General features: G+C 36.6%; 2 protein-coding genes and 1 long non-coding RNA gene across 3 annotated transcripts; 1 reads left to right on the top strand and 2 right to left on the bottom strand.

Moving 5' to 3' along the window:
- The first annotated feature begins 670 nt into the window (after nucleotides 1–670).
- On the top strand, nucleotides 671–2,732 carry LOC127368098 (P2X purinoceptor 7-like). The gene is made up of 4 exons (XM_051408560.1): nucleotides 671–821; nucleotides 1,413–1,482; nucleotides 1,571–1,725; nucleotides 2,241–2,732. The coding sequence occupies exons 1-4, from the start codon at nucleotides 700–702 to the stop codon at nucleotides 2,401–2,403; spliced, it is 510 nt and encodes a 169-aa protein (XP_051264520.1). The 5' UTR covers nucleotides 671–699; the 3' UTR covers nucleotides 2,404–2,732.
- Nucleotides 2,083–2,982, bottom strand: LOC127368100 (uncharacterized). The gene is made up of 2 exons (XR_007885583.1): nucleotides 2,734–2,982; nucleotides 2,083–2,562 (listed from the first exon to the last, which is right to left on the bottom strand). It is a non-coding gene; the product is annotated as an uncharacterized LOC127368100 (long non-coding RNA).
- Nucleotides 2,983–3,350: 368 nt separating this feature from the next.
- On the bottom strand, nucleotides 3,351–5,709 carry LOC127367914 (uncharacterized). Its single transcript, XM_051408159.1, has 8 exons — nucleotides 5,215–5,709; nucleotides 4,863–5,082; nucleotides 4,474–4,750; nucleotides 4,158–4,335; nucleotides 3,974–4,050; nucleotides 3,695–3,875; nucleotides 3,430–3,490; nucleotides 3,351–3,378 (listed from the first exon to the last, which is right to left on the bottom strand). Exons 1-8 carry the CDS (start codon nucleotides 5,246–5,248, stop codon nucleotides 3,351–3,353), a joined length of 1,056 nt encoding a protein of 351 aa, XP_051264119.1. The 5' UTR covers nucleotides 5,249–5,709.
- Nucleotides 5,710–11,516: the final 5,807 nt, after the last annotated feature.

The raw sequence follows: 11,516 nt of genomic DNA on the forward strand, positions 1-11,516 counted from the left end.
AAGTACGCTCACAACGCACGTTGTTTCCTCCCAGCTCCAAGGGACCCTTTGTTTTGTATCCCTGAGAGGACTGTTCATGTTGCGTCCAAAGGGACACGTTCGTTTCAGCTGAGTGTGTTCAATGACGAGTACACGTTCCTAGTACTTGTGTTGTTTGAAGATAAGTTTAAAGAGAGTGAGTTAGGTCTGGGACCCACTTTTTCCAATTTTTTAAATTTTCTTAATTTCCTTATCTTAGTTCTCTTTTTTTCTCTGTTTTAAGTGGTAAATGTGCTAAATGTACTGTATTAAGTGTTTACTCCTGTTGTTATGTCGCAGTGTCCATATGTGTTTTTCTCTGTTCTTCGTGTCTATGTATGCATGTAAAAAACGGGTGTAAATTTTTTTTTAAGAAAAAAAAATTTTTTTTTTTTTTTCTTTTAAAGGGTTTTTTTTTATCCTTTTTTAAAATATTTATTTTTTTCCCCTGGGTTCTTATTTTATTTTTTTGACCTGTTTTGGTCAAAATACCATAAGGATGAAGCACAATAGCAGTTCAATCACCCTGCCAAAACAGCCCTGTTCAGAACGGTAGGATTTGAGTGCCTGTCTCTTTAAATGCAAATGAGACACAGGCAATCCACCCACTTCTTCCGGGAGGTGTGCCGACGCGGCACGCTTCTACCATGACAACAGTTGAACGTGAACCCTGGGAGAAAGATGGCAGCTGGAAGAAACTTTTCGGTCCAACCTTATATGTTTGAACCAGAGTCAGACCCTGAACAAGAAGGAGCTAGCGAAGAAGTTGTTCAATGTAGACTGCAACAAGACGTTTCTGAATGGTGAGTTATGAGCTTTATTTTACTTTTTTCTTAAAAATGTGTATGTTTGTACGTCGGGTAAATACGGTCGCTGACTAAATACAGTCGACCGCTGGCCGCTGTTTGTGTAACTCACTGCTAATAAAAATCTAGATTTCTGTTAATTGAGTAAACATAAGTAGCATGCTATTCCCGCTACACGAGTACACTTCACAAGTCCGCAATATCAGCTACGAGTGGGAATATAGCACTCGTTTTTTTATTCTCAGCTACGCCGTAATAACGTTAACAGTTACATCATTATTCTGTCCGACATCAAACGTTAATGTACTATCCACAGACACACTGTAGCCACTTTTCACGCGTGTGTGCTAATTTTACAACCTAGGTGTGAAACGAGGGATGTAGTGGGGGTTGGGGCGACTGTCTACCAGCGCCGTATACCCCATAGTAATTCCTGTTTACCCGTATTTACTGTGTTTCAACATGATGCAATAATTCCAACTAATAACGTCACATCGTTGCATAAGCTGACCTGTCGTTATTGCTAACAACATATTCAAATAAAAAACTATAACTGATATCTTTTCCCTTTTTTTGCCTCTGGTTTAGGTGTACTTGTGAGAATTGCACAACAATGCCTACAGAGCCAGAGAATGTCTGCTGCAGGGAGATACCACAGGTAGTACATGGATGCTTGTTGAATGAAAATGTAACTATTCAGTCATATTATCTGTCATCAAACGTCACTTACCCTTTCAAATTTACAGGCGATAAGAAGACTAAATCAGCTTCAAAACCCACCTTCCTGCATGGTAGACCACCCTGGCCTCGAACCAGTGTGTTTAAATCCATTCTCACTGCAGAAGGAACTAAATATCTACAGAGCAGACTATGGGCGTTTACGTCTAAGGGGAATAGAACAGTAAGGTTTTTTTGCATATAAATTCTGTGTAATTGTAATAAAAATATTCCAAAAACAATTCCATTTTCCCCTTTGTTAGATTGCTTACTTTTCTTGTAAGGCAGTTTGATAATTGTTAAAATGTTACATATCAAACACTAGAAAAGATTAATTTCTGCACAAAATCTAACTTGCAATAACATAATTTATTACATTTAAACCTAGGTCCAACACCAATTTGCTGCTAATAAATGGTTGTATTGGCATTTTGATATTGTGCAGGAATTTATCTTTCATACTTTTGGATACTCATCCCACTCCTAAGAACCTGTCTCTTGATGACCATAATGTTTATGTCCACATATCAAACACTGAAAGTACAAAAAACAGCTTATACATTTTTATTTTTATAAATACAAGTACAGCAAACAACTGTTCAAAAAATACGTATTACAAATATTTACAAAAAAATGTGGCTAATCATAAATTATGTCTAAATATAAATGTAAAACTAAATATATCTGTACTCTGTTCAGCCGTTACAGGTACTTGGCCTATAGGGGCTTTGTGAGCTGGTGTTGGGGCTTTCTGGGCCGAAGAGTTCGTGTGGCACTGCCCAGCTGTGTGGTGCTGCGTATACGGGCGGAGTTCCCCGACGCTCAAGGCATCTACGTGGGGTTCAGACCGGCCCTTGACTGAACCTCGTCACGTAGCGGTCTATCACCTCCTTCTTGTCCGGCCTTTCGAACTGTGCAGTGAGATCCTCAGGAATGGAGATCTTCAACACCTCATCTGTGTATGGACCAGGGTCCGGAAAAACCTTCTCAAACACCAGGTCCAAGATTTCATCCACGTAATCTGCAACAAGAAAAAGTACAATATTGTGTTTACTTTATAGTGTTTATTTATTATTTATTAAAAACACAGAAAAAGCCATAGACACTGGTTAATTTATATTTTATTTATTTTGCAAATATTTTATAGTTTCATTTTTCAGTGTGATTTTCAATAAAAAGGTTTAAATCTTACGGAAGGTTGGTTGCTCCTTCACTGGCTTTGCTCTGCATTCTCCTTTCTTCCACTTTGGAAAATGAAGCCTGAACAGCGGCTCACCAGCTGAGGTTGTTGCCTGTGGACGGTCTGCATTTTCATTGAAGTGCAGGGCTGCCAGGTATAGTCTTGGGAGGAAAAATAATAAAAGAAAGATTTACACATATAGCTCCATACCTGGCTTAATTTGGTGTGGCTGTCTGTGCATACGAATAATTGTAATAAAAAAAAAAAACCTTTTTTTTTTTTACTATATTTTAAAAAAAAGAAAAATTTTTTTTTTTGGGGGGGGGGGGGGGGTTGGTGGTTTAAAAATTTTAGGGTTGGGGTTTTGTGTTGGGGGCCCAGCTTCCCCCCATCTTTGAGGACCCTCTTGTTGCTCAGCACTTTCTCCAACCTGCAGAAGGCTGGTGTTCCTGTGAAGAAGAAGAAAGTGTTTAATAATCTCGTTATAAAGAGTAATTCTTTAAAATTTTTTTTTTTTTTTTTTTTTTTTTTTCATTTTTTTTTTTTTTTTTTTGGTGGGGGGGTTTGATGAAAAAAGGGGGGAAAAAGTTTTTTTTGTTGTTGGTGTTTCCGGGGGTTGTTTAAAAAGGTCATCCTTTTTTTTTTTTTCTCTGGCCCCTGTTGGAGGGAAAGGGGCCCCTTTTGTGTTTGTTTTTTTTATTCTGAAGCCCTTTTTTTATTTTCTCCCCCTCCTTGTTCTGTGAGATCTTCGACAGTTTCTTGGACAGTCCTAATAATACAAAAAGCTTTAAAGTCTTTCACATATATCAATTACATCAATTAACATAGCAGAAATGATATAGCTTACAGTCTAAATTGAAATAATAATAGGCTACACATCAATAACTGTCAGTGTAACAATAAAGGAACTACACTTATCATAAATAAACTTTTTTCCCCTCTCAATATTGACAAATAAGACACGGAATAATACCTTTTTCCATGTGCCATACATCGTAGTAATGCGTGACATCGGCCTCCCTCAGGAACTTCTGGATTTGGGGGTGACGGTCCGTCATAATACTATCTATAGTAACACCCCGTTCCTCCAACAGAGCAAGGCTCCTCTTCAGGCCCTCTTTCTCCATGTGGTAGCTTCCACCAACCTCATTACTCTATTATTTAAGAAAGCAGATAAAAATGTATTATTTCAGCTGATAAGAGCTACACTGTAACAGATTACAACAGAGATTATTTATGGTCTGTCACTCACTTGAACCAGCTGTAAATCAATAACAGTGTTGCTCCTCATGTCCATCATTGTGTAGCTGCCAAACTTGGCACAATGTCCTTCAAAAGTAAAGTAATTATTTTTTATATATACATTACATAGTATTTATCAGTGTGTTTTATTTATATATATATAAAAAAGATTATTATGACAGAGTATTACATACCTGGTGAGTCTGCTCTCAAGTCACCACCGAGGACGACATTCTGCTGCTGACTGAGCTGCTCCAACATTGCAGTCTGTGCCGTCTTCCACCTGTGTACAATCGCGGGCTCTATGTACATCCGAGCATGCCTTCGAAATGAGTCATATTGAAACATCTTCAACTGCATTGCCCGGAAGATCTGTGGGAGAAAGAAACAGACAGGACAGGCACCCACACGTTAATCACTTTTTCAGAAATACACATTGTGTATATAAATTTAGCTACATCATATGCTATATTCCATTACTTTATTCATAGTTTAGTGTAAATACAATACCTTTTCAAGCTTAAAGAAAGAGGCACCAGTGGCGTACACTGCAGTGGAGAGCTGCAGGTTCCCAGCAGGAGTGCTCCCAACAAGAGGCTGGCTGTTCCACTTTCTGTAGAACTCACAATGCGGGCACCGCTGTTCTACAGAGAGAAACGTGCCCAATCTTCTTTTCTGCATGTCACATTCCCGCTGACACACAGGGCACACCTGAAACAGCTCCATTAGGCAGTTCTCATACACAATATAAGTTGGAGTCTTATGGACAGGCGTAGAAGATTCCATTCTGCAATAAACACAAAACATTGACAGAAAATGAGTCAAAGATCGTCCTAGTAGAGCTACAATAAGTAGAGGAATGTAACACAAATGATTAGTTAAATGTTTAGGTAACTCACGTCACATCTGCTGACTCAGTCAAGGTTGTGGCAGAGTCTGCAGGGTCATAAGTTAAAAATTTTGGTCCCTCTACGTCAACAGAACTGCCTTCTAAAGGGTTCTCCTCTTCCTCCTCCTCCAGTTCCAAGCGACGTCTCTTACTTGGTCTCTTTATAGGTGTTGATGTAAGAGCTGAGGTGCCAACACCAACATCAGTGCAGGAAACAGTTTTCTGTGTGCCTTAAAAACAGACAGATGATGTTATTGTTTATGCAGAATTCTAAAATGATAAGCAATCATATTGTTACTCATTAACAGAACACAAACAGAAGAAATCACATCAACGAATGAAGTAACTTTTGGTCAACTAACCTGTACTTCTGAAATGAGGTTGGAGAGTCTTCATTGAAAGCTGAGTTCCAAATGAGCGTGTTGTTGGTGGGTCTGTCTGGCATGCCACATGATGTACCCTATCCAGCAGTCCAGATGTGCTTGCCTAAACACAAAGAGCAGTGATATTTATACTCAGAAAATACAGTAAAAGCAAATAACTGTCTCTTGGTTGATCTATTTGTTTCTTGTGATTTTATCCGCAGATTAACAATGACTGTCAGCTGCTAGCTAACTAGCTTTTCACATTGAACAATAGCGTCCTGTTATTGTGCCCAGCTAGTTCAGTTTAAAACAGACACTGTACTGTAGCTCTCCACAAAGTGTGTTGTGCGACAGTAATCATCAACCATGATGAACACAGTGCGCCATATATGACGTTAGTTCTAGCCTCGATGCAAGTTCTTAGTAGTCAGTAATACCTGGAACTGTCTCAGTCTTACTGGAGATATCACATTATAGTACCCGCTATTCTGAATTAGCTCGGTTCTTTTTTTTTTTTTTTTTTTTTTTTTTTTTTTGGTTGAGACAAAAAAAAAAAACATAAAAAAATAATTACTTTAATTTATATAATATTTTTTTTTTTATTTTTTTATTTTTTACTTTTTTATTATTTTTTTTTTAAAGAAAAAAAGAAATAAGTTGTTGGGGTGTTGTTTTTTTTTTTTTTTTTGTTTTTTGTTTGTTTTGTTGGGTGGTGGGGTCACCTTACTTTTTTATTATTCTAACAACAAAAAAAAAAAAAATAATAATTATTTATAAATAAAAAAAATTTAAAAAAAAAAAAAAAAAAAAAAAAAAAAAGGTTTTTAAAACTAAAACCACCCCCCCTAAAACAAACCACACCCCCCCCGGGACGGGGGGGGGGGGGGGGGGGGGGGGGGGGGGGGGGGGGGAATTTAATTATATTTATTTTTAATAATTTATTTTTTATAAAAAAAAAAAAAGAAAAAAGGGAAAAAAAAGAACCACATCAACCTTAAGATTTAAATTAAATTAATTATAATTTTTAAATTTTATAAAAAAAAAAAATTAAATAATTTTCTTTCCAGCCCCACCCGCTAACAATTATATTAAATAATTAATAAAAAAAAAAAAAAAAAAAAAAAATTAAAAAAAAAAAAAAAATTTTTAATTTTTTTTTTTTTTTGTTTTTTTTGGTTTTTTTGGTTCTTTTTCCCTTTTACTTTTTTTTTTTAGCGGTTTTGGGGTGTGCCCGGTACTTTATTTAATAAAGATTTTAAAAGAGTTAGTTGAGAACAAACTATTACCCCCTACCAACTTTTTTTCATTAATATTATTTATAAATAAAATAAATAAAATTTATTTTTTTTTTTTTGGGGGGTGGGGGGGGGGGTGTTTTTTTTTTTTGTTTGGTGCCTTCCAAAACAAATATTTTTTTTTTTTTTTTTTTTTTTTCTTTTCTCTCTCTCTCCCGGGGGGGGGGGGGGGGGGGGGAGGGGGGGAGGAGGGAGAGGGAGGGGGGGGGGGGGGGAGGGGGGGGGGAAGAGGTAGGTAAAAATATAAAAATGAGAAGGAGTGTTTCACAAAAAAAAAAAACCTCTTTTTTTTTTTTTTTTTCCCTCTTTTTTTCTAAAGGGGGCCCCCCAAAAAAAAATTAGTATTTTTTTTTTTAAATTTTTTCCTCTTGTTGGCCCCCCCTTTCCCAAATATTTATAAAAAAAAATATAAAAAAGTTGGTTTTGCATAATATGTCCCCTTTAACATAAAGGGAATAAATAATGCTGTTAAACGGAAGAAACTATTATGCTGGCTAAAGAAGGAAAAAGCTAACATAGTCCTGTCACAAGAAACCCATTTGGATGACAAGGAACATGAAAAACTTAAGAGAGAATGGGTGGGACAAATTTATTACTCATCATTTTCTACAAGTAAGAGAGGGGTGGCCTCCTAATAAATAAAAACACTCTGTTTACTTTAGAAAAGTCTGTTAAAGATTGTCAAGGTCGATATATGATTATTACAGGATTCTTATATGGGGAACATATAATGATTGGGTGTGTATATGCTCCAAATGTGTACCAAGAAGAATTCTACTCTAAATTGTTAGCTGATGTCTCTGCAATGTCTGCAATATTCATTATACTTGCAGGAGACTTTAACTGTGTTATGAACCCTGATGTAGACCAACGCCCCCTGACTAAAGTCACGTCTAAAATGAGGGAGGCCACTAGAGGGCTATGTGTAGACTTACAGTTGTTTGATGCTTGGAGAATTCTCCACCCTAGAGGGAGAGATTATAAATTTTTTTCACATCCACACCAAAGTTTTTCCCGAATAGATTATTTCTTTGTCTCAAGGATGGTGTTAGATAGAGTGGAGGAATGTACTAAAGGTACCTGTCTACTATCAGACCATGCAGATACGCCCAATATAGTTTCTCCCTCCTCCCCCAACCCACACCACGCTACTGGCAACTAAATCCCTCGCTTTTTAATAGTCCCTCATTTGTGACCTTTATGGAAGAACAAATTAATATTTTTCTTTCAACTAATGATAACAGTGATACCAATCCATCAATACTTTGGGATACGCTCAAGGCTTACTTGAGGGGAGCCATAATTTCATATAGCACATCCCGGAAAAGGGAAGCTTTGAGAGAGCAGCTGAATTTAGAGAGACAATCGGCTGATCTTGATAAACAACTAAAGGATAATTACTCTGCAACCCTGTTCAAAAAAGCAGAAGCCACATGGTCAGCTCTTAACCAACTCTTGACGCAAAAGGCAGAAGCAAGTATCTTCTATGCAAAGCACAGACTGTTTGAAATGGGTGACAAACTAGGACGACTACTTGCATGCTTAGTAGCTGGTAGGCGTGACGTTAGGGCTATCTCCTCCTTAAAGGACGTAACTAGGAAAAATCATTATGAAACCAAAACGATGGTGGAGATAATGAAGAGCTTTTATGAAAAACTTTACACCTCAGAATCCACTACAACATCACATTGTATACAGAGTTTTCTAGAAAAGCTTAATCTCCCCTCCTTATCAGAAGCAGATAAATCCACTCTTGGAAGACCAATAACCAGTGAAGAGATAAATAATGCAATCAATTCTCTGCAGAACGGAAAGGTTTTATAAAAAATTATTAAACTCCATAGATGGACCTCTGCTAAGGATGTACCTTCATTCAATAGAGAAAGGTTCCCTACCAGGCTCATTATATGCTGCCAATATATCAGGATATATAATTCTTAAAAAGGATTAAAGATATATATCGAGTGTAGCTCATACTACCCTATTAGCCTGATGAATGTGGACAGTAAAATCTTTTCAAAAATATTAGCGACTTGAGAACTACTTGCCACTCTTAATCGGATCGGATCTGACCAGACAGGCTTTATTAAAAGCAGGAACTCTTATACCAATATGAGAAAATTACTTAACATCATTCAATGCAAATACTAATCAGGCACAAGGTCTTGTTATCTCACTTGACGCCGAAAAGGCATTTGATCGCGTGGAGTGGCCTTATTTATTCACCATCATGGAAAAATTTGGACTGGGGGAGGGGTTTATTAAACTCATTAAGCTGATATATTTTTCACCCAGAGCGAGTGTACTTATAAATAGTATAAAATCATCAGAGTTTAAGTTAGGGAGGTCCACTCGGCAAGGGGACCCTTTGTCCCTGCTTATTTTTGCTTTGGCCATTGAACCACTGGCAGAGGCTAATAGAAGCCATAACAGCATAGCGGGTTTCCAAATTAAATCCACATCATATAGGATTGCATTATATGCAGATGATGTTCTTCTTTTTCTCACCAGTCCAGATGAGTCCGTACCAGCTCTAATGTCTGTTATTCAGACCTTTGGATCCTTCTCTGGATACAAGATTAATTTTAGTAAGTCAATGGCCATGCCAATTGGATATGGTCATAACGTGCCAAACATACCAAACTTTCCATTCTTTTGGTCTACCTCAGGATCTCATACTTAGGTATTTCTGTATCCCAGAATATTAAGAATTTGTTGAGAAAAAATGTCAACACTGTACATAAAGATATCAAGAGCGATCTTAACAGGTGGATGGATTTGCCAATTTCTTGGATGGGCAGAGTTAACTTGTTAAAAATTAATGTTCTACCTCGGCTGCTTTATCCCATGCAGAGGTTGCCTCTGTTTATTTCTAAAAAGGTAGCAAGAGAGGTTGAAAGGGACTTCTCAAAGTTCATTTGGCAAAAGAAAAAACCCCGGTTAAGTATGAAAACTTTACAGCTCCCAACAGATAGTGAAGGTCTAGCATTCCTTAATATTATATTATACAATTGGGCCTGTCATAGTAGATTCATATATGAATGGGTTCACTGCTATTTAAAGGGAATAGAGGACCCACTCGAATCATGGGCTTGTGTCCCATTTAGATTACATGAGGAACTCACTAGTAAAAAAACTGCCCTTCCAAAAGTAAGGGACAATCCAATACTTCAACGCTCTATTAAGCTCTGGCATGACATGTATAGGTTTGTAGGCAGAAAGGGTGCCTTTTCCTATTTGACTCCACTTATGGGTAACAGGGACTTCCTATCTGGTGTTGAAAATGTTGTATTCTGCACTTGGCGGGAAAGGGGAGTGAGAGTGGTTGGAGATTTGTTTGATGATAATAATGTCCTCATGTCCTTTCCACAAGCACAAAACAGATTTGGACTCAAACAGAAAACATTGAAGGGACCAATTGATAAGTTCATAATTCATTTTACATTGAATAAAGGTCTTATCACATGCATTTATAATAGCCTTCAGAGTTGTAACCAACACAATGTTGATGGGCTTGTGAAGTGATGGGAGGAGGACCTTCAAAGTGTATATGATGAAGATGCTTGTATTCGGACCAATCACTCTCTGTTTCTCAGCAATAAATTTAAAGAAATACAATATAAGATACTTCATAGACAGGGCACCTCATGTTATGAACAAAATTTACCCAAATAGATCACCATTGTGCCTTAAATGTAAGTTAACAAGTGGGACATATATATACTGCTTCTGGAGCTGTCCAAGAATATCAAAGTTCTGGTCATGTGTATCTAAGGAAGTGACAGCAATATTTAAACACAGCATATGTAAAGATCCGGGCCAGTTTCTATTGGGACTGCCACCTTTGAATAGAGTTATGGATGTGAAAAGAACAAAATTACTCAATAAACTCTTATTTTTGGCCAGAAAATGTATATTATTTAATTGGATTAGTGAGAAATCTCCCACTGTAACTCAGTGTTAGAAAGAAATTTTTAGAGTTTTACTAAGTTCCAAATTAAAAGGAAATGACAACACTTTTATGGACATATGGTGACCTCTAATGGATTACCTGCCTAAAGATCTAAGTGAAATTATCCAGAGGGGAAACACTGGTTTAGAAGGTGCCAGACTGAGCAGACCGGTGATAAGAAATATTTCTTAATAATATATTTTTTAAAAAACTTGTTTTATTCTTTTCTTTTCATTTTCTACTTTATTTTAATTTTGCTTATTCATTTTCTCCCCTAGCTCAGACCACTACTTAATGATGTATGCTTATATGCATTGTTGTTATGTAAATTCATAAAATAAAATAAACTCTGATTATTAAAAAAAAACTAAAACATCACACTACATGAGGTCAAAATCTATAGCTAACAGGAGGTATTACAATGTAATGAGCAGATTGCCATGAAATGTACTTTTTATGCCGGTTTAGTCAGTGTCTGCAGGGGATCATCATCAGTGTCACACAGTACTGCTGGGCACTCTTAAAGGACCGGTGTGTAAGATTTAGTGGCATCTAGCTGTGATCGCAAACATTTAAATACAGCTCAGCCTACGGTGGCTGTGAAACTTATCCTCAGTCAAAGTTTTATTTCTACGACTTATTATTATTATATATTCAATACTGTATATAATACTCTTCATTTCATCATTTTTGTATATAGTGTATGTATATATAACACAATACATTACACTAAGAATTATTGCCATCATAGGTTAATTTTAATTTTAATGTATGTTTAATTATAGGTTAATTTTAATTTAATAATCTTAATTTCCCTCGGGATAAATAAAGTATCTATCTATCTATCTATCTATCTATCTATCTATCTATCTATCTATCTATCTATCTATCTATCTATCTATCTATCTATCAAATTGAGCAACTGTGCACATTCAGGCTTTCCTTTCAAGTTATATGACCCCATGACCCCAACCTCTTCTCCCATTACCTTCAGAGCAGCTTAACATTTTTAGCAACATTCCCAGTAAGATTCTACAAATAGCAAAATCAGC

This window comes from Dicentrarchus labrax, unplaced genomic scaffold (genome assembly GCF_905237075.1).
Source record: "Dicentrarchus labrax unplaced genomic scaffold, dlabrax2021, whole genome shotgun sequence".
NCBI lineage: Eukaryota > Metazoa > Chordata > Actinopteri > Moronidae > Dicentrarchus > Dicentrarchus labrax.